At 37.7% G+C, this 23167-nt stretch overlaps 1 protein-coding gene across 5 annotated transcripts; it reads right to left on the bottom strand.

Annotated features, from left to right (window-relative positions):
- LOC134172146 (coagulation factor XI-like) lies at positions 1-18057 on the bottom strand. 5 transcript variants are annotated; one of them, XM_062635052.1, is made up of 15 exons: positions 17893-18049; positions 17273-17331; positions 14355-14517; positions 13573-13679; positions 11819-11978; positions 11149-11258; positions 7658-7817; positions 6774-6883; positions 6526-6685; positions 6272-6387; positions 5707-5881; positions 3616-3791; positions 3208-3303; positions 1725-1864; positions 1-341 (listed from the first exon to the last, which is right to left on the bottom strand). In XM_062635052.1, exons 1-15 carry the CDS (start codon positions 17898-17900, stop codon positions 186-188), a joined length of 1896 nt encoding a protein of 631 aa, XP_062491036.1. In that variant the 5' UTR covers positions 17901-18049; the 3' UTR covers positions 1-185. The 5 variants fall into 5 exon arrangements, 4 of the variants coding, with proteins under 4 accessions (XP_062491036.1, XP_062491111.1, XP_062491241.1 ...); XM_062635127.1 differs by lacking the exon at positions 3208-3303; XR_009967879.1 differs by lacking the exons at positions 1-341; positions 3616-3791 and having other exon boundaries at positions 1739-1864; positions 17893-18052.
- Between the last annotated feature and the right edge of the window lie 5110 nt (positions 18058-23167).

Raw genomic sequence — 23167 nt, 5'->3', positions numbered from 1 at the left:
TTTATTTTTATTACTGCTTTTTATTTAATAATGTCAAAGTTTATTCATTCCTGCTTTCCTATTTTTTCAGTCAAGTCTTTTACATTCCAGGCTAACAAGAAATACCATTTAAAAAATGCTAATACACTTCATCACATCGCTCCTAGGCTTATTTTTCCACTACGAGCCAGTCAGTCACTCCCATGCTATGTAGTTTTTTCTAAAATCCAGTCTGAATACTCAGCAACTTTTGTGTAGACACCTGGCTGCCTGCGGCGAGCGCATCCTTCACCCCAGCTTGTGATGCCCACCAGATACCACACCTCCTCATGCTTGCACGACAGCGATCCTCCTGAATCCCCCTGTGCCACAGGAGAAAAAGACACAGAACACAAGGAAAAGCACTCCTCAATATTTCTCTCTCACAGAAAGCCTTAATTAAAATCAGCATCATTCAGTGTTAACACCAGCATACCTGCCTAGATTTCAATCACTTTCGCTTAAGACTAATTAAAAGAGTACTGAAGCATTTTTTCTGTTTTTCTAATAAATTGACCCCTAAATACTTCCCAATTCTTGCAAATAACTTCCACTTTCCATGAAAGGTTCAAAACTACCTTTTAATTTTTTTTTATTTGTTGGCTTGAATTTATCTACATACACTGATTTAAAACCCAATGAATACTATATGTGCAAGTGAGAAATATGATAAATTTGCCAAAGTTTTCTCTTACAACCCTGGTTTCAGTATACAACCTGGTTGTAGTTCTCTGTGTGGCTTATCTTGTTTGAGGGACTCTGTCTCTCAAAAGATAAAACACTTCTCTCTCTTCTTTTTCCTATTCCTAACTGATCTTTCTGAACATAAGATAATGCTCAGTATAGCTGTTATGAGTTGTTGAGACAATAGCAAGTGTGTTATTTTTCTAAAGCAGCACCTCCATGTTCTGGTACAATGCATCAAATAAAGAAAGCTTAACTGGCTTAGAGAAAATATTACTTCCCACATCAAAGTATTTTGACTCCTAATTACCCAATACTGATTACAGTAACAGTAGCATTTTAACATAAAAAATGTTAACTGTCAAACACTTAAAGTCAAAATACTGTATCAGCAGAGAATTCAATCTTACTAACCAGATTATCTTTTCTTGCATAAATTAACTCAGAATATTTGAATCAATGGAATTGCACAAATTTACACCTGAACAGAGGATTCAGATCACTAAACTCACGCTGCTGTGACATTTTGCACTCTAATAATGAACAGACCAGTCTGTTGTCTTTAGTGTTCCATTCCCCATTTTAATGCATTTTAATAGCATATCTAGCATCCTCCCTTCTGGTTTGCACACAGTGGATGCTTTAAAATAAGCTTTCATGTACTGTATTTCATATCAAGTAATAAAAACCTGTTTTAATTGGAGAAGTGCTTTGAGATACCATACTTGCTTTCTTTGGATTTCTGATACTCCAAAGGAATACTGGCTTATTCCCTAAATAGATGCAATATATCTACACACAGATTTTTCTGTCTATAGAATCTATCCACCATGATTTCAATGTCACGTAAGAAATGTTTTCCATATACATTTTCGGTGCTTTTGAAATGCAAAAGTGACAAATTAATTACAAGCTCTATTGATAACCATATTTTTTCTAATGACAATTAAAAAATAATCACAGTATTCAGTCATATATTTAAATAAATGGTTGGAATATATGACTATGTACTACCTCATTACCTTACAAGCATCCCTTCCACCTTCATCATAGCCAGCACAGACCACTTTGTCCCCTATTCTGTGTTTCCGGTACCTTGCCTGGCATTCTTCTTTTGACATGAGGGGAACAGTAGCCTTCTGAAGAATATCTTGTACACGACCTATGGAATAGGAGATATAAACAGAGAAATATTTACTTCTAGCAAAATTAAATTTAAAACTAAACTCTGGAAATCCCCATATAGTGATATTACAAAGTTGGAGGCCCCTGATTTTAGAGTGTTGTTAGATGTCCATGACAATGATTTTCCTTTTCTTGTGTTACTAAACAATGTGAGTTGTCTGGTAATTTGAATAATTTTGTAATGCCTTTTTATGACTCATGTCTGGGCAAATTTCAAAATTCCTCCGTGATTTGCAGTGAATCCTTGTATGAGTATGGCTTTCAGGACAGTGGCCCTTGGAGCCTAGCCATCAAAAATATTGCTTTCTGTTACCAACAATTATTTCTTAGTAATGTGTCACAGTAGGCTTGGAATCTCCCATTTGCCGAATCGGTGTCACTCAATGCTCTAGTAGTTTACAGTATGGAGAAATTTGCAGACAGAGTAAATAACAGTATTTGAGAGCATCCTATTCTTAGAAATTAACAGAAAAAATCAACCTATATGATATCTACCTAAATTTGTTTGATTTCATATTGGCCTCTAACCTTCAGATAGGAAGGTGTATAAAGGAAAGAACACTGTTTAAATAGGTGTGTGTGTATATATATATATATATATATATACACATACACATTAATAGTACAAGCATAAAAATATAAATAAATATATGCAAAAGCATACTTTGATAATTAACAGCTCTTTGGCCTACTTCCATGTAAAATCAGAGGAGTTGAAATCCCATGTACTACCAAAAAAAGTTATTGGCATTGTTTATAATCAATCTTCAGAATCATAAAAGCAACATACTTCAATCTGCAATTTCTAAAGTCATATGAATACAATCAGCTTAAAAGAAAAGCATGGGTTATACGCAAACTATAATTCAAAACCTCACAGTACAATGATAAGACTGTTGGCTTTTTTCAGCTGGCAGCTTGAAAAGGAGTGTGCATTCCAGATATATTCTGGGCTTTGCCAGTAGATCAAGATAGAATCTAAGAAAAAGTATTTGAGGTTTGTACAGGATATACTTAAGGTTGCATTCTTACACATTCCAAATTATTGTATCAATTTATAAGATTCAATTTCTGTGTCAGAACATGGAGGTATTTAATCAGAACTTCATACTTCTTTCATGTATGTTTTGTGATGTCTTAATATAAGTAGATTCTAATATATTGTATTACAGTGTTAGCCAGATAGCAATAATGCTAGTCAAGAACATGTGGCATTTTCTTTAAAAAAAAGAATGCAGGTTTCCTTCTTTTTTTTTTTTAAAAAAAAAAAGAGTGAATTTTGCAAGTAAAAGAACTCAGTGTTTAAATATTTATCTGTACCTTTTTCTTTTCTGTAACCCCATCCAATTACCCAACAGTCAGTATAAAGTACATTAGTGTCTTCTTTTGATGGCAGGCAAATAGGCAGTTGAAGATCTAAAACACAATAGAAATATTAGTTTGACCAGCAAAGGCAACTGCAACATTAAGGTTTTGTGGGCAACCTACACAATCCCTGAAGATAGGCTCCATATTACGCTTTGTTCTTTGCACTACATATCATTCTAGGAAATAAATATAAATAAAAGCCACCCGTTTTCTTTTCAAAGCCAAAAGAATGAGATTCTCCTCAAACCCCAGTAACTGCACATTAATGGAAGCCAGCCCAGGTGTCATGTGCATCCACACCAATGCCAGCCCTGTGTGATCCTGCACATTTTCAGAATTCCTCTGAAATACACTACATACCAGTAAAATTCATAGGCTTATCAAGTTTCATTAAAGCAATGTCATATCCAGTCTGTGCGTATTTATACTGAGGATGAACAATAATCTCTTCCACTTTGAAGAAGGGTGTATCCGCATTTATTTCTGATTGTTTTAAAATACCACCATAAACACGCCAAATGTTGGGATTCTCAAGACTGAGGGAAAAAGACAAACAGTCAGTCTGTGGCAAAAGACTTGCTCTGATTTAGAGTTTGCGTGCAGATGCCAATATCTTCCCTTACTCCTGAGTGTGCAGTGAACAGCACTGAAGTCATTGTTTCAATTTTTTATTTTCATACTCTCAAAACAAAAGAAAGGTTTGCTTGGTCCATCTCCTCCACTTCTTCTTTCTGTTCCTCTCGCTATTCATATTTTCATTCCCACATCAGCTTTCTTCTTTATGTTCAGACTCTCATTGTCCTGATCTTTCTTCATCCTCCTTCCCCTTCTGCCTTCTTTTATTTTCCCTTTTTCTCCTCTCATAAATATACGTATGTATATATACACACACACATAGATATATGTACTATTTTCAAGGGCATAACGCAAACCCTGAAGTGATACACGAGATTCTTTCCATTCATTCCAACACAATAGCTTTTTTAGTAATGAAAACGGGGTTGGGAATAGAAATTCGAGTAGAGTCTATCCTGACAGTTATTTGTTAGGAAAATAACTCTAGCCAAGTAAATGTAAAGTAAAACATCATAGACCTATATGACAAGTTCCAGGTAATCTTTATGGTTTTGACTTGACTTTGAGTAAGTTTAAGGGCTATTTCACTGTGATATTCTACCATTAAGGCCACCTAGAATTTTTTTGTATATGCAATAAAGAGGATGCAAAGCTTATTTTAAATAAACTTCCAAAAATTTTTGAAGATTTTATATACAAATTTATAAATATCAGTTAGGTTTGATACTTTCCAATTAACAAAGTCTATTTTTTATGTTTTCTTTTGCAAATATGTCTTCTACCTTTGCCTTTTATAATACTGGTAACTTCTACACTGGATAGCAGGTAGAGAATATTTTTTACATGGGGTTTTTCAGAAACTCAGAAAGTTTGCCACTGGAGGCGAAATACTGGCAATACTATTCCATGAGAAAACAATAGTGGGTAACATCATACTACACTGTATGAGTAAAAACACCTGATTTTTTACTAGATTGCTGGGTCAACATCCTCTTTGAAGCATTTTATCTGTTACCTACCCCTTCTCTCCCTATCAGACTGCATTATAGCCTTACACCTTTTATTCTGTAAATGACAGATAACCTAGTTTACAGATGATGACAATCTAACAAAGGAAATTAATCATCTACATGACAAATCATATCTTCACAAGTACTTTCATGACCCAAATTTGATGTTAATTCAATTAACAATACAGACTATACTCATCAATGTGAAAATCTGCATTAAAAATAGGTTATTAACTGACTGATGGGTAGATTTTAGGAAAAAAAGAAACAACCAACCAATAAACCAACCAACCAAAAAAAACGTTAAAGGAAATCCAGAACAATTGGAATCTGGATATTTCATGTAATGCAGAGATAGTTAGCTCAGGTACCAAAATAGAGACCCCCATGGAGATTTGTGTTCTGATCAAATCAGTTAACTTGCACCCTGCTGCTGAAGCTATCAGATTAGCACCATTTCTCAAGTGCCATGGAGAAACCTCTGAGATAAGTAATTTTATGACATGGGATAACCTAACAACAGATTTTCCTTGATAAATGATGCAGTATTACAGTAAGAAGCTTATATTACATGAGAATGTCTAAGTTTCCATAGGTTTCTGATATCTTCTTTAGAATTTCATCTATATTCATTAAAATAATTTAGCATCAGAAATACAGTACTATGTTACAAAGGAAGAAAGTATGGAGTTCCAGTTACATTAAGAATATGAATATTTTACCTTAGAAGTTCACCTTATGGTTACATTAAAACAGTTTATTTTATTCTAGCCCTCATTTTTACCTTTCTGAAAGGTAGATCTCAACTGATCTCACGCTGGATGACATTTGGGGGTTTATTTGTACATTTACACTTAGGCCTCACCTCATGACGCAGTGAGCAGCTGTAAGAATCCACTGTCTGCTGATGATAGAGCCCCCGCAGAGGTGTCTCTGACGAGACAACTTCACATGCAAGCTGACTTGCCATGGCCATTCACCAGGAGCAGAGTCTGTTCCTCCAACAATCCTAATAGTTCTTGCAGAATGCTGCATACACACTAGAGAAATAATTTAAAAATTTTCTTAAAGATAAAATTAAAGATTAAATAAAAAATGAAGATAAGACTACTGCTGATCCCTGAAGAAGGACCAATCATTTGCAAAGAAAGTGATATCTGATGTAGTTTAAAACCTTTATGATATTTATGATCATAAAGTCTATTGAAACCAAGTTCAAAGTGTTATTGTTAGCATTTACAATGTGCAGACCTGGCCAATGTCACATTTTCAGAGTACTCGATAACTTTACAAGGCACCCCACTGGGACACTGCAACAATTCACTTAAAAAAAGAACAAGAAAAACCAACCAAACAAAAAAGAGGTTTTGGCCTCCTGTACTGACATCAGTTAAGCACTGTCTCTTTTACATGAAAGAAATTTTACTTACCAGTACCGGCCTTTTTTTTACATAACCTTAGTGAATACCCAGAGATCCTTCCTGGCCCATGTACTATTTCCACTGGAGATCCATTCAAGGACATTTTTAGGTGACACTCGCACTTTCTGCCAATGAATTCATGCAAAAAAATAATTTGTACTTTTTTTCTTTTCATGCAGAACACACACATCCCCATTGCACATTGCAAGTCTGTGCGATGATTAGTTCGGCAATCTTTGAACATTTTAAAAAATATATCTCACCTTTCCTCATTGCATGAGTCTTGGAGGGGATAGTAGGTAAAAAACTGGCAGCGGATCACATCTGTGCAAGCCTGCTGACAGGCTCTGTGTCCTTTAGTGTAAGTGACATTGAGTTCATCTCCCAGAAAATTCATATGCATGTAAGTGCGAGAATTGCAGGCTGTAAGAATGACAGCATTCTAAGCATCAGAAAATCTATAAATTTGATTAATTCAAAATTAGTTTTTTTATTGTAATTTATTGTTTACCAGGAAATGATCTTCTGCAGTTTAGGAGACCAAAGCCTGATATAGCATTCTCTCGTGAAATAAGCGCCTCTGGTATCCCACTTGTTGATGTCTTCAGAAGGCAAAGATTCCTAAAATGAAATTGTTTTTATAATAACTAAATCTGTCCTCACATTCTAAAATTCATTGTTTAAGTACTGGTAAGGAAACATTCTTTCTTTAACGTGTTTTTTTCTCCCAAGTCTCTATATGTTAAAGTATTTCATATGAAAAGGCATTCATTAAGTTCACTAGTTTACACTAAACTGGGGGGGCTTTTGCAGTTTTGTGAAATGGCAGATGACTGTACTACTAAAGGTTGTAGTACAGAAGTGGTGATTTTAGATGATACATGCCATCACACTTTTGCTTCTCCCTGAAACTCCTTTGAAATTTTATACTTCTGTTTTGTGTGGAATGTAGATCTTTACCTATCCTCACTACTAAGTATGCAAGAAGAAAGCTCAATAGCAATTTTATTAAACCTGTTAAGTTTATCAAAAATCTTTTCCGGTAAATAATACTGCTGGAAAACCAGATGACTTTTCTGATAACTTCATAAAACTCAGCTTTAAGTCATTAAAGCAATCTGGAGGTTCACTGTTTCTTTGATGCGTATAACTCTTTTCAGATTAGCACCAGATGTGCAGCTGATCCCTGATCACACTGGAGAACAGATGAAATGCCCACAGAAAATTATAAACTTATAAATCCAAAACCTAAAAAACTGTGCTTTACTGAAAATAACCTTTCAACAAAAAATTCCATAGGTATAAAGAAAATAGTGGTAAAAAAAAAAAAAAGACTCTGTGGATGTTTTTTTTTTAAAGTCTATTTGGAATTTTAAAGTTAGATAGCATACTCACCTTTGTGACTTTATTTTCCATTCCCTGGTAAAGAATGTGAAGAATAAGCACTTTGGAAAATATGTACAAATAGTTTGGCAGACAGAGATATCTGGAGTGAAAAAACTTGTAATATTCATTCCTGAAAATTCTAGATCTTCAAAAATGTCCATTTGACAATCTGTATAAAAGGAGAACAAAATATGAAAATTCCAAACATTTCATTATGTCATCAGAAGATTACGGTTTAGAAATTATTAATTTCTATCCTTAGTCACATTTTCCTTCCTTTGTGAGTGATAAGCTAGAAAAATAACACCACATTTTAACCAAAAACTATTTCTCAAGAACATTTTTGAGTGTGTAAACTCGTGGAGAGGACTGCTGAGTAGGGATAAGGTTCATATAGAGAAGAGGAGAAATCACAGAGTCACAGAATGGGTTAGGTTGGAAGGGACACTAAAGATCTTCTAGTTCCAACCCCCCTTCCCTGGGCAGGAACACCTTTCTCTAGACCACGTTGCTCAAAGCCCCGTCCAACCTGGCCTTGAACACTGCCAGGGATGGGGCAGCCCCAGCTTCTATGGGCAACCTGTGCCAGTGGCTCACCACCCTCATAGTGAGGAATTTCTTCCGTATAACTAACCTAAATCTACCCTTTTTTAGCCAGAATACAGATTTGTTAATCTACTAGGGAATACTTTCAGTTAGGAGCAGTGGAAATCAGTGTATAAATTCACAGTTAGGCATAAATCATTTTAATCTCCGCAAAGCCTAAAATAATTAAGGTAATGGGTATATCTAAAAAAATCAGGAGAACATTAGAAGAAAAATAATGGGATTACCATTTTAACACTTTATTTAATGTTATTTGAAAAGTAGGTGGAATGAGCAGGAGTAATGTAGTCTACCCTCTGATATTACCAAAATAACAAAGCAGAGGCTTGGCTGGGTAATTCGCAAAACCAGACTATATAGCAGCTACAGGAAATGCTAGCATGTTTAGAAAGAGAAAAACGAGTTGCCTCCTCCAATGACATACTTGAAGTCTTAGCTAAAATCCCAGTGGAACAATGAAAAGAGGATAAGAAAGGAAGCACCAACAAGTTTCTTGAAACTATCAAGTTGTCAGGACAGTAAAAACAATTTAATTATCCAAACACAAGACTGTGGCAGCAGAAAACTTCAGCCATTGAGAAAGCACAGTGGACAAGACAACACTTCCCATATACTGGGAATGTCTTACAACAAAAAAGGGAAAAAGAGTAAAAAGGAAGGTAGAGCTTAATGTGGCTCCTGTTAATTTGGTGAGGTTTTCAAAAAACATAAGTATGGAAGGACAACAACACTGGACAGTAATTACACAATAAAAACAGGAAAAAAACAACAACAAGGCACTAGAAAATAAGGGTCAATGAATTCTGAGAATTAGTAGGTAAGATGCCATGTTAAGGGGAAATCAAAATCAGGAGAATCGATATTTTCTAAAGGAAATTATATTTAAAGCATAAATATGGATCCAGAAGTTCAGGGAAGTTAACCCGTGATCTCAGTGGTCATGTTCAGTGATTTCTTCAATATTCAGTGACTTCAAGGAAGGTACTTTGAAAGAACAGATTGCTACAGATGCGCAACAGCATGCGTGTTTAAGGACAAAATCAGAAAGGGGAAGGCACAAAGTGAAAGGCCAGACAGGAGGGAGCAAACTGTTGAAACACAGAATGCCATTCAGTTAGCACTAAGAAAGGAGCACAGGTTCTGCTCAGCAGAGAATGAAAGCTAATGGCAAATGGCATGAGAAAGGCTAAGAACTACCTTTTCTTAACTTTGCCCTCTTCTTCATGAAAACAAACTACAGTTAGATGGTCAACAACATTAGCGTTACTGAGCACAGGAAAGAGGGCATGGCAAAACAGGAAACAAAAATCCCATATTGATGATTTCACTGGCCTTAGAATCTGACTAAAGCAACCTCTAATTTTTTTGGTACAATTTAACTTTTGGTGTTTACAGAGGACTGCTGTGATTCCATAAGCTTTGAAAGGAGAAATGTCTTGTTTTGAAATGTGGACACTAGAACATACACAGCAAAGGACTAGTTAGCTAAATAGAGTCAGAAAAAAATCTAGAAGAAATATTTAAATAAACCCATTTCAGATATCTGCAACACAACAAGACAGAAGGCAGCATTGAGATTTAATGACTGCCTTTGACAAATCAATGTCTGGATAAGTATAGCTGATCTGCCTTGGATTAGGATAAATGACCAGAAAGATGGGTAGGAACAACACTGACCTCCACATGCTTTCAAAAACCCTAATTTAATTTGTGATGAATCATTAATGCCTTATCATCATTGTCATAAATCATAAGCATCTTTGGTAAAGTCTCAAATGGCTTTCAATTTCTTTTTTTAACTTAAAATCATATTGTTTGTGCATATGCGACAGTTCTCTGATTCCTCTCAAAGCCAGTGAGCGGTACCCCCCTGTGATTTTTCTTTTGACCACAAATACATGTCATTCTAGTATATCTTAAATCAAGAGTTTAGAAAAAAAAAAAGATCTTCCCTCCATTCTCTCTCATATATATAGTGAGGGAAGAGTAAATTTGTTTTCTTCTCCTTACAAACCTTTTTCTTTCTTTCATCATTTTTCACATTTAAAGAAAAATGAAGTGCCTTCATTGTTAAGATCTGAACAAAACTACTTTTTTGATAGTTTCCAAGGATTATTCCTGCAGTATGACTAACAGAATCTGAAGGAAATGTATTGATATACAAAAAGAAAGATGCAGAGTGTCTACAAAATGTGATTTATATGGAAGATATAGATGATCTGTGAGCTAAAATAAGGCTATATCTAGCAGAACATCATCATCATTAAGAAGGGAAAATACCACACAGCAAGGCAAGGTGGAGGTAGATTTTCTTTTTTTAAAGGTGTTTAAATAGCGAATAAGAAGGTATAATACACACTGTTTGATCTTACACTTGAGAGTTTTGCCTGAGTGATGATTGTGGGAACAAGCACAAACACTGCTTTCATTACAAACCATCCGCAAAACACAGATACATCCCTCTGTATTGGCCAGTTGTATTAGAAAGCTGCAGGTCCTCATTAATAATTTCAAATTGCATACAAGATATGCAAACAGAATTTAGAAAGCTTACAGTCTTCTGATCTTTGACTTTGATGGGATTTCATCTTTCAGTTTTGTATCCATGTTACAAAGATAACATGCAATTTCATCAAGTTAATCTTATGAAAGAATTCTTTAGATCTTTAAAGCAGACAGCTGTTTTTGTAAGACAAATGATAAAATGGTAAAATAAAAAAGATCTGAGCCTCCTTTGTGCCTGAGAGTATTAACTGTATTTGCAAGTATAAGTTTATATTAGGATGATTTTACATAATGAAACATTTATACAAAGGACAAATGTCAGAGAGAGACTGCACCTTGTCATCCACAACCCTTAAAACTAAACTGAATCAGAGATTTTAAATAGTTACCTATTTCAGAAAGCTGGCATGGTTTTAAAGAGAATCCAGACACAACCTCATCAAGCACCTTTATGCTGGTTGGAGTTCCTACACTGGTATGTTTCAAGAAGCATTTTTTACTGAGTGACAAAGAATAAAGAAAGTGGTAAGACAGCAGGCCATCTTCCTTGCTCTACACCATCCTCCTGGCCCCATAATTCCATGGTGCATGTTCTGGACATAGGCCAGAGCAATCTCTATTCTCCACAACAAACTTCAAAAGAGGAACATAACTAACTGAACAATGCTTAATTTTTAAAATTGTTCAGATAAACAGCTCAAAAATAGGTCTGATAAAAACGAAAGAATGTCTCTGGTTGCTCTGATGATTCTCTTTTCAGAGCAATAAACAGAGCAAGTTTTAACAGACCAACAGAGTTGCATACCTAGCAATATAATTTGCATGTAACTATCTCCAAAAGATTTTGATTTTATTCAGTGCTATGATGATAAAGTTTGCCTTTCTCTTGTCTCATTTACTTCAAACATTTTCCTATCTGTAAGTTTGAAAAAACATTGCAAGGATGACAAGTCAGGAAAAATAATTTTCTTGAATAAATTCTCACACCTTAGGCTGCTCTGAAATCTACACTACCAAAGCACAGCACTGTTGAAGGAAAGGGATCAAATTTGTGTTTACCGAAAGCTTGCATCATGAAATGTTTCTGAGGCATATGTAAAAAAATGACAACGATTGTCATTGGTACATCTTTTTTGACACTGTTGATAGCTGTCAGTCATAGTAACATCATGAATTTGCCCTTCCATATCCAGTCCTATGTGGACATCTGGACTGCAAGCTGTGGAAAAGAAAGAGAGATGAAGTTCTGAAAACATGCTTCTGTTCTCCTCCCCACCTTGAATCCCAAGCTGCCCAAAAGATAGAAGTTCGTATGACATAGCTCTCACAATCCAGATTCCACCTCCCATGCTCACTTCAGTTACATCATATTTCACATATACTTCAAGTAACAAAATCAGAAGTGTAGGTACAGTATGGTACTGCATGTCAGAGGAAAAAAACAACAGACAACTTTGACAGCTCCTCTGCCTACATGAAAGATGAGCTCTGACAGCTACGGCTGAGACCAAGATGACATTAAGCAGAAGCAAGAACTCGGGATTGATTCTAAAACATACTTCGTCATTTCCTAACTCATAGAGCATTTTAAAGGTGAATTCTGCTATCATAAATGATAGACATGTCCTATGTGAGTCAGAAGATGTAATTTACACTCCACAGAGGGAGAATTGGGTCTGGGGGGTTTGAAATAGCTCCCTATGTAGGACGCATGTGTTGCCTCATGGTCAAGTGTGTCTATTCACAGAGCACAAATTAGCCGAACACTGGAGGCATTTTTAAACATATATGGGTAGATTTCCCTTTTAGCGACATTAATCTGATTCTAGAGTAACTCCAGTGATATCAATTAGTCTATATAGCATAACAAATAACATCCCATTGAAATCTATTTTGCTGAGCCAAAGCTACTGTCAAATATGAATGTGACAGGATGTTGGCAGGAAAAGGCTTTTAAAAGTCCTGACTGCTCCAGAAGGCAAGTGGCCAGAAGAAGCAAGCACAAGTGATTTGTCAATAGCTGCAATAGAGAACTTGCATAAAGTAAGAAAGACCCATTTAGTCCTGGCACATTGAGGTGTTATACTGGTAAAACTGAAGAATTACCTTGACGCCCATAAGACACTATTTGGCATCAAAGTCAGGAACTGAATAAATGCATTCTTATTCTGGTTTTCTGCAGTGCATGCTATGCTTAAAGCTGATCTTCTCTTAATGACATCATTATGATGGTAGAAGTTTAAAATATATTTAAAACAAGGCATTTAATAGGCTTTATATATGCTTGCTGGTAACTTGCAGGTACGGCATGCTGACGCTAAGACTGTGCATAGCACACATACACTGAAAGATTGAGCTGTTAGTAAATTATTACACAGAAACATGAAGGTAGCAAGATCACTTTGTGACTGTGCAATTCTGCTTTCCTGGACATCTGCTCTACAAAGCTGCAAAGCAGGACACCATGAGCACCTTGTTGGAGTTAAATTGTAGTGGTAAATTAATCTTTAGAACTGAAGCTGCTAGGTAAAGCACATGCTCATATCTGCCCCTAGCAAATGAAGCAGTGACCCCAGGAGCATAATTTCCCTGTTACCTTTTCTGGGGAGCCTTGGTGGTGGATAACTGGGGCTGAAGGGGGAAACCAGTAGAAGCTTTTGTAAGTTGTGTTTGAAAGAGATCTAGCAAAGAACATACATAATACTGCTTGGCTGCTTCCCTGATTGTATTCCTGTTTCCAAAACATTAATTTTCTAACATCTGCTACATGATAGAAAGCATAAAATGCATAAATGTGAATAACCATATCTTACCACTAATTTGGACATCACACTGTTTTAAGGAATGTCCAGAGATAGCTCCTTCCATATCCACTTTTGGCAGCATTTCTGTTTCACTGTCTTTTAAGTAGCAGGAAAACCTGTGTTTTAAAATGCAGGAATTCATAGCTTTTGGAGTACAGCATAGACTTTCATAATTGATACTCAGATGAAATGCAGACTGCCCAGTATACCTCAACATTAAAGATTAGACGTCTAAAGTATAGTTTGGAGAAAGATAGTGTAGAGCTGCATCTGCTTCGTTGCCACTGCTAATAGGTGAGTTTACTCAGTGTATGTGAGAGCTCCAAGAGGCGTCATTAAAGCAAGAAGCAGCTCCCAGGTTTTGGAGGACAGAAATACAGTAGTCATAGAGAGGGAGGAGAACCTCAACCTTTCAGGCTACTGAGGTTCTTAATTATTAGAAAAAAATGCTAGAGAGAGAAAGTGGGATACAGGAGCAAGGATCACTGGAGATACGAAATTGCTCACATTGTTCCCCAACAATAAACACATGGCACAGAGGAGGAAGTGCACGGTCAGTTCTGTTTCCTTGAAAGGGTTGGTATGCGAGCGTGAAAGGTTGGGCATTACCACAATTTATCTTTTGAATTTAAGCAAATACTCTTTTAGATCACCAGTTTTAATTAAAGACACATAACATTGCTTTCCGTGGCAACCCTTTAACTTTCCCTGTGTGCCTGCGTTCTGTCAAAACATTACCAAGTTCCTAAACTTGGAGACCAGCAGAAGCCATGTGTATATGAACATTCTACCTTTTTTCAGGATCTTTAGTCCATGTCACTGGTAAATAGGTGAAGAGCAGACAGGTAGGATGGAAAGTACACACTACTTGGCAGTAATTGGCACTTGGTGTAAAAACTGTAGTGAGGTCTTCTCCTTGGAAGTATGTATCTTCATAGATCTGAGTCACACATTCTGATACAGAATAAGAAAATGTGTACATTATTAGATATTAGAGACACAATTCACCAGGAGAGGGAGAAGGCACTGACTCTTTTTATTGTTGAAATTGATTTTAAGACACTCTCGCAGAAGAGGGTGAGGAGGCTGAGTAGCACAGTTCCTCTGAGTCTTATCTTTGTCTTATTCCCTCTGCCTATACTCCTGAGGAAATAAAACTCTCTGAGGTGTCTCCCTTCTGTTCCCTGCCTTGTATTCAGTGCTGGAGCAAGGCAGCTTGAGCCAAAGCAGAAGTCAGAGCAGCAGAATGTGCCACAAGGCAGATCTGCATGGCAGAGAGGAAGGGACCTTCTCATGGCAGATCTCAGGAGGAGCAGAAGCATCTCCTGAGAGAAACCAATACAGAGCACCATTAAAAGGAATACCAGGAGAAGGAAGCACAGAGACCAAAAAGAATCAGCAGGTTGCATGTCCTATTTTGTTTAGGGATGGTCTGAAACCAGAGTCCCAGGCAGTGCCACTGTGCACAGCTTCAGTGGCTCCCAGCATTTGTATACCTTCAGCTCCCTCACATCCACCCTGAAACCACTCTGACTTTTTTCACAATAAAGAAAATGCTGTTACAGGAGTGGTGTCTCAGTAACTGTCCAGAATAAAAATGAGCCCAAGTAGTACCTTGCATCTACAGGAATTCATCATCAAGCTCTTATTAAACTCTATAATGAAATCCACTCTTGCTGCAGAGCCATACACTGAAGATACCAAAACAGCAGCCTGTTCCCATCTTTCAAACTGAAGGTATTTGCAAGATCTCCATATTAAAACACACAGGAGGGCTGGTTTTCATAGGAGCCCACTCTCTTCTTTTATTTTGCCCTCCAAAGGGCTAGGAAATTGGCAAATATTTCAATTTTTATTCCTTTATTTACAAAAGTGCTTTTCCTTAGCTAAAAGATAAAGAGAAAATCCTGTATTTTTACAGAACAGGAGGACACCCAACTGAAAGCATTGTATTTAGCTGCTAAATGTGCTACTACAAAGTGATTCTACTTTATCAAAGGCTGTTTGAAATGAAAACAAATGGAACTATTGTATTGGATTTTACAGTTTTAAAATATTACAAGTCAATTTTATTTATTAATGTGATTATAAACTATATTTAGGTAATTCTATGTTTCCTGTACATGGGTAAAATATATAATTTACCTAAAAAAGAAGGAATTATTAGGCATATGTGGAAGATACACTAATATATTTAAAGATTTCTTGTTAAAACAAAATTTGCATCCAAAATTTCTGGTTTCTCCACTTTGAGGATCTTTCTCTAAAAATCTGCATTTATTGGTCTCACTAGAGTTTCTTCACTCAACTTTGTCATTAACAGAAAAGCGTTTCCTGTTAGAAAACTCTAAGTGAATTTTAAAGTCAAAAGAAAATAATATTGAAATTATTTGCTTTATCAGACATTTTGTATCTTATTTACCTTCTCCTAGTACAAATTAACACCAAAAAATATTTATTTACACTGTAAAACTATGGAAAACGGTAAGCTCTGAAAACTGTAATTTAATACAAATATGTTTCCTAGGCCTGAGAAATGTTCCAAGATTTTAGTTTTGCTGAGATTTTAAACCATGTAAAACATTTCCTTAAATAATACGACATTTGTCAAACAGATTTTGCTACAAAGCTGTTAACAAATTGTCCTCCAAGAAAGCAGTTAATACATTACTGAATACAAACTTGCGCTAGGCCTGAGTTGAATTTATCAGCTCAGCACACGGAACTTCAGGGAAATGCAAGGCAATTTTGTAGTCTGATTTTTGCTAACTGAACTAAGTAAATCATTAACCCAGACTGACATTGAAAAACAAACGCAATCACTGATATTCCAGTGTACCAAGAGAATTTAAAAAGTCCCCAACATTTACAATAAAACAACTGGTTCGGGAGTTATTCACATGTGCTGCAATAGTCTTTCAAGCACGATGGCACATAGTTGTTTGTTAGATACTTCTTATATCCTTAATTTCACACAAATAGGATGTGTGAATAAGACTCAAGGGTGGTGGGGTTTGCTTGCTTGAAAAATATAAAAAGAGCTGCTGGCTCTGAAGCTCTGTTGGCTGCTGTCCCCCAGGGAGGCAGCTGGGCTGAGTGCATCACTCCTGCCTCCTACCCCCAAGGGCAGCCTCTGAGGAAGGAGCTAATGCTCCTCTGCAGCCAGGAAGAGGCAGCCAGTTTACCCCAGCACTGCCACAACAGCCAACACGCATTACTGCAAAAATTCAGAGAGCTGTAATTTGTGCTTGGGAGAACCAGGTTAGTGCAAAGTCAGCCAAGAATTATGGGACACCACCCCACCTCCTGCACACCCATCTACCACAAAGGGCTCCCTTCCTATGCTGCTGCTAAAGCTGCTAATCTTGCTGTTGGCTGCAGGACACTGAACATCACACCAATGTCACAGCTATGAGCTGGATGCAGTCTCAGTCTGACAATGAAAATTGCCTATAGCATGGCCCCATGCAGTCCAGGTGAGGTGACAGCATGGGGGGGGGGGGGGGGTGACAGGGCAATGTCAGTAAAGCCCTGTTATAACATTCCATTAAAGCAACAGGGTTATGTGAGTTACCCAAACCTGACTGAGCACAACCCAGCAGAATCAAGACTGTTCTTGGACAACCATACTGTAGTTACTCATCATCTACCCCTCTAGAAGAATTGCATTACTCTGTGTGCCTATCTTAAGAATTATATATTCACTTACCACTGTAAACGGAAGCAAATAAGAAAATGAAATAAAAAGTCTGATAAATCCCAATCATCCTAAAAAAGACAAAATCATTCTTTAGGATACGTTTAATAAAGAGTGTATAATTATTTTTATAAAGTACCACATACTGATTTACAGTTGTACTTAATGCCATTAATTCAAAATGACATTGAGAATTACAAAGTACAGCTGTGATATGCAGTCAAGGGGTATATAAAGTAATTTATAAGAACAACAAAAGCTTATTTTTACTATGGTTTCAAGCAAAGCTTATAGGCACTCAGAGAACTTCTGCTTTGTTTACAGCAGAATATTTATTCTTGCTTAGACTGGGAACAATATTCCAACAAAATGCCATTATTAATCCTGACTCTGTCCTGTTAGTTACGTGGGTACTATTATCAATATAGCAAACAAATAACTTGCATTCACTGCTTCTGGTATATATGAATTTTAAACGTTTTCATTTCTCCATATGCTGCAATTAAGCTACCAAAGAATCAAATAAATTAACCACACAACACAATTCATAAACCAATCAATGTACACTGTCTTCTGGCTATGAAAACCTTTCACTGAATATCACTTGCGAAGTTGCAAAAATGATTACATACCTGAACATACAGCAGGTCTGGATGAATGGATAAAGCTTATGCTTTTCAAAAAAAAAAAAAAAGTCAACAGTTTATGTTAAATATTACTATGCCTGCAGTGCTAACTTATCTTTAATATTTACTTTGAATGGGTACTCTTTCTGTCAATATTGTTACTGACCTCGGGCCATTTTCAAAGCATACATCATCTAGACTGCACTGAAATCAATGTCCAGGTTTCACACCAGCTGAAGATCTGCCTCTTGATGACATTTGAAAATAAAAGGCAAATCCCTGGATCAGAACAGCCAGAGTATCTACTACTACTGCAAGAACCTACATAAACAGGGAAGGAGATCTCAAGAGTAAATCCTGAGCTGGGGCAGGGAGAAACCTGCATGAAATCTTTAAGACTCAGACCCAAGCAGGTGACACCATTAAGAAACTTCTATAACGAAGGACAGAATCATCACCTATGTTTTCTTACTATAACACCATTTTCTAGATACATTCTCTTGTCAAAAAGCTATATTCTTCAATTATGTATTTTGTGCTGTCTTTTCTTTCTCAAGTTCTTATTCCTCCTTTTCAATACTCTGCAGAAATTATCCCATCTACATCTTCCAAGTAGTTTTACTGTGGTCCTTTCTACGCTTGTAAGAGTATCTTCAGTCTGCTGGAAGTCCATGACTTGTGAGCCAGCAAGGTCTTCAGCTCCTCCTTACAGAGGAAGAACAGTCTCAAAGAAAGTCTTCATACTCTCCTGTGTATCAATTTGCTTTGTCCAGACATGCTTGTAGGAGAGGACTCAAATATTTTCAGCACAGCAGCTTTCATTTCTATGTGCTGTCTTCTGTTCTAATGGGTTACAGCGACAACGGAGAGTGCTAGAAGGTTTTATGGCAAAACACATTAATAGTTTATTCCTGTAACATGAAATGTTTTGAGACTAAGATGCCTGTAGAGCTCTCACATTCAGCTCTGAAGAGGAGCTTTTCCATCAGCCGTGAGGTGTGCATCATGGGAGCACAGCTCTGGGAGAGAGTTCCAGTCAACATGACTGAAGTCTTCCTGAGCAACCACAGGTATGTCACTTAGTGTCTCTTTTCTCATCTGTAAAAAGATGATAATCTTTTAGAGCTCTGTAAAAATTATCACTTTTACTTCAAATTACAGAATTTTCATAATCGTGAAAGTAATCACAAAACCTACCATGTATATTTATAGATAAAACAAGCTGAACTTTTATGTTTGTGCTTCTCAACCTGCACTATTATTTGATTAAATTTTTTTTTTCCTTATTTTGTGTGTGTGCATTTCACTTGGTGACACAAAGGGATTAGAAATTCTCTCCAAGGACTTTTACTTCATTTCTCATCCAGGCTTTCCAGCTCAGCTATAGGGAAGTGTTATTCCAGTTCATTACTGTCTTATTAATAAACAAAACCCCAAGAAAACTCCAACCTCACACTTCCGGAAAAGTAACGTATGCAGTTCAAATTTGCAGAAAAAAACAGGGCAGATTTGACATAAATTTCAGCAATATTATGTGTCTTGTCATAAAATATGCAGTCATATCCATTTTTCAGAAGCTTCTGGAAGATTTCATTTCTATAATACATTATCCCTGTTCTAGAAATTTGTCTCAGGAAAAGGAATCTTTTGGCAATGCCCTTTTGTTTCATAAGCAAACCAGTCTTCTTGTGTTTGACTTAATTCCTCCCAAAATGGCTGCAAAAAGATGGCTAGAATAAGTTACTCAGCAATTTTTAGGAAGTGCTGGATTGCACATTGTACTGAAATAAAAGAAGCATTGTAGTTCTATATCCTGCAATTACATGTCAATAATAGTCTTACTAGAAATACAGCCTGGAAATAACTACACACCAGATGTCAAATAAAATTAATCCAGGATAAAATTCAGGATAATATTAATATTTATATTTATATATTTTTATATATATAAAGACTGTTGCAAATATTAAGCAACAAATCACTGGGGTTTTTTTGCTTGGTTTTGTAAAAGGGCTTCATTTTTTGTTATAAACAGATAATCATACTAACTGCACAAGGCCTTGCTGCTTTGTAGCCAGAACAGCCAGAACACCTGCTGCTGATTACTGTTAGAAATTAAAGACAGACAGAATGTTTCAGTGTAGGAGGGTCTAGTGTCTCAACCATGTCCTGTAAATTGTCAAACAGCAACACTTGAGCAAGTGAACTGGGATCCCAGCCTGGACTTAGGTCTGCAGGTTTGGGCATACTGACTGCCCCTCTTTGCACAAAATAATTTGATTTTTCAATGAACACTTTCCATCACCACAAGCTACACTCCAGGCATGGATCAGAAAAGCCCATTTACTGAGCAAAAGATGGAGTTATACTTGGGAGATTAACTCCCATTTTCAGGAGAATCTGATTTTTTTTTTTTTCCTTATAGAAAGTGAGTTAATTTAGTTTTTAATCTATGCAAACTATGAGGATCATCTTCCAGATATGACCCGACTATAAACTGGGGTAGTACTATACTGGGAGGTTTGGCAAGGGATGGCACCAATACTACTTTTAGGAGGAAAAGTGGGGTAGGATTCTTCAAAGGCTCTTTGAGTCTTTTACCTGCTGGAAGAGAAGTATCAGTCAGATGACATGTAAGATCAGGTATGTATCGACCTACTACTAACACCTATACATGAGTGTTTGTCTTCAGCATGAGGATTAAATTCAGAAAGGCACATACCTAGTGAGCACTAGTAGTCCATCTCCTGCATGTGTCCCAAACATGTAGGGACACTTTCAGAGCCCAAAAAGCAGTCTGTGCAAAGATGGCTAGAAACCTCTAGTGCCTCTGGGGCAGCCCTGGAGACATGTTCAAGCAACACCACCAGAAGTCATGCAGGGCATTTGTTGTCATTTTTCTTCATAAGGTCTGTAAACCATGATCTAGAAACACACACCCTATTTCATCATCCCAGTACAAAGTTGTGTCCTTTCTGTCACCATAGGACAGGGATCTTTATCCTTTTGAGACAAGGCTATCAACTTCTTACAGCAAGGCACTCATATTTCAGAAACAGAGTCAGCACTACCCCATGATTAGCATCCAGATTACCTTATATGAACCATTACTCAGGAGTAATATTTGGGTTTAGAGTTCAAAGGTGTCCTGGCTTTAGCTTTAACAGTTATTTTTCTCCCTCTTAGTAGCTGGTGCAGTGCTGTGTTTTTGACTTTAGTCTGGGAACAGTGCTGATAACACACTGATGTTTTTAGTTGTTGCTAAGTAATGCTTACTCTGATCAAGGACTTTTCAGTCTCTCATGCTCTGCCAGGGAGGAGGGGCAAAAGAAGCCAGGAGGTAGCAGAGACAGGACACCTGACCCAAACTAGCCAAAGGGGTGTTCCATACATGTCATGTGCAGTATATAAACTGGGGGCAGTTTCCCAGAAGGCCCAGATTACTGCTCAGGTCAGGCAGGGTATGAGTTGGGGGATGGTAACTGTATTGTGCATCACTTGTGTTTGTTCTTTTTTTTTCCTTTCCCCTTTTAGTTTATACTCTCTCCCCTTGTTATTTCCCTTATCATTATTATTATTGGTTGCAGGAGTAGTGGTTTTGTGTTATACCTTAGTTAGTGGACTGTTCTTATCTCAGCCATGGAGAGACCGCTATCCAGCTGTGTGGATTGATGCAGATTTTGACTTGTCCTGAAGGTACAGTCAGAAACTTACACAGGTGCTTCATTCCATCATTGTAATTCCTTTCTAGCATCAATTAGCAAGAAATTCGCTGTGTTGCCTTCAGGACCACAGAAGGCAAAAGCAGACTGGCACATTGTTTCAGCTTTAACTAACACAGTAAAATCTGGTCAACTGATCACCCTAGAGGAACTGATGATTAGAAATAATTACCCATCATTCATTTACCTGCACCCAGACGTGTGATTTTACAGATACAATTTCATTCCATATTGAGGCATAGAATTTTATGTTCAAATTTGTAATAATACAGTGTTTCTGTCGACATGAAATCCTGTCTGTAATTTGCACACTGTCTATTTCATGGGATGATTATACAGGTTAATGCTTATGGTACACTTTGTTAAAAAATGATTCAGAGCACTCAGTGCTTAAGAACTACTGTAAATGCTTCAAAAAAGAAGTGAAATTATCAGAGATGCCTGCTCTGTTTTCATAGATGCAGTCATCACCAAAACAGATTGTCCTGGGTTCAGCAGTAGCAGTCATGTTTCTCCTTCTTGGTAGCTGGTGCAGTGCAGTGTTTTGACTTTCAGCCTGGGAACAGAACTGATAACAAGGATGTTTTGGTTTGGCCAAGGACTTTGTGAGCCTCATGCTCTGCCAGGGAGGAGGGAAAGCCAGGAGGAAGCAGAGACAGGACACCTGACCCAAACTGACCAAAGAGGTATTCCATACCACAGCACATCATGCCCAGGATGTAACTGGGAGTTAGCCGGAAGGGCTGGGAGACTGCAGGGTTGGAGGAGGTATCGGTCAGAGCTTGGTCGGGCTTGGGGGGCGAGTTATTGGTCAGCTGGTGCTGAGGTGTTGTATTCTCTTCCCTTGTTATTTCCTTTATCATTGTTATCACTGGTGGTAGCAGTAGTGATTTGTGTTATACCTTAGTTACTAAACTGTTCTTATCTCAACCCGTGGGAGTTGCATTCTTTTCGATTCTCCTCGCTGTCCCTCCGGTAGTAGGGGGAGGGAAAGAAGGGGGGGGGGGGGGGGGGAGGTGTGTGAGTGAACGAGTTACCTGACTGGGTTTAAACCACGACAGTTCTTTTTGGCACCCAACGTGGGGATCGAAGGGTTGAGATAACGACAGATCTGACTGGATTAATAGTCACTGGTCACAATGCTGATTTATTGGCTCTCAGAGTTGTTCTTGTTGATCTCACAGCTTCAGACCGTTGTAACTTACTTAGAGCCGGTATTCACTGTGTTAGTGTTTATCATGTGTGGGGCCTGGGCTAAGGTTCTTGTCTCACTGTGCTTTATGGCAATGGCTTGTAATGCGCGTGGGCTCCAGCAGCAGGGCGGGACGGACGTGGCCGTGGACTTGTACCTGGCCGTCCGGCTGCTCTTCACCGTCCCGGCCCTCACCCTACTCTCCATCTTCGTGAGGCTGCGGGGAGCCGAGGGGGAGCGGCCCCGGGAGCTGGCGGCAGCCGAAGCGGCTCAGGAGAGCGGCCCCGGGGATCAAGCGGCGGCGGGAGCGGGGCCGGAGGCCGCGAGGGGACGGCTGCCGGTGGAGGAGGTCGGGGCCGTCGAGGAG

This window comes from Pezoporus occidentalis, unplaced genomic scaffold (genome assembly GCF_034315485.1).
Source record: "Pezoporus occidentalis ecotype Australia unplaced genomic scaffold, CSIRO_AGI_Poc_V1 ctg1, whole genome shotgun sequence".
Classification (NCBI taxonomy): domain Eukaryota; kingdom Metazoa; phylum Chordata; class Aves; order Psittaciformes; family Psittacidae; genus Pezoporus; species Pezoporus occidentalis.
The sequence above is the reverse complement of the archived record's forward strand: the minus strand, read 5'-3'. Positions and strand labels throughout refer to the sequence as shown.

Excerpts from the sequence above, each read along its gene's own strand:
- LOC134172146 (XM_062635052.1), bottom strand. Across the intron at positions 5,882-6,271 it reads TAAAAAAAAGGCCGGTACTG|TGTGTATGCAGCATTCTGCA; the intron begins GTAAGTAAAATT and ends TTATTTCTCTAG. Across the intron at positions 3,792-5,706 it reads GCTGCTCACTGCGTCATGAG|TCTTGAGAATCCCAACATTT; the intron begins GTGAGGCCTAAG and ends TTTTTCCCTCAG.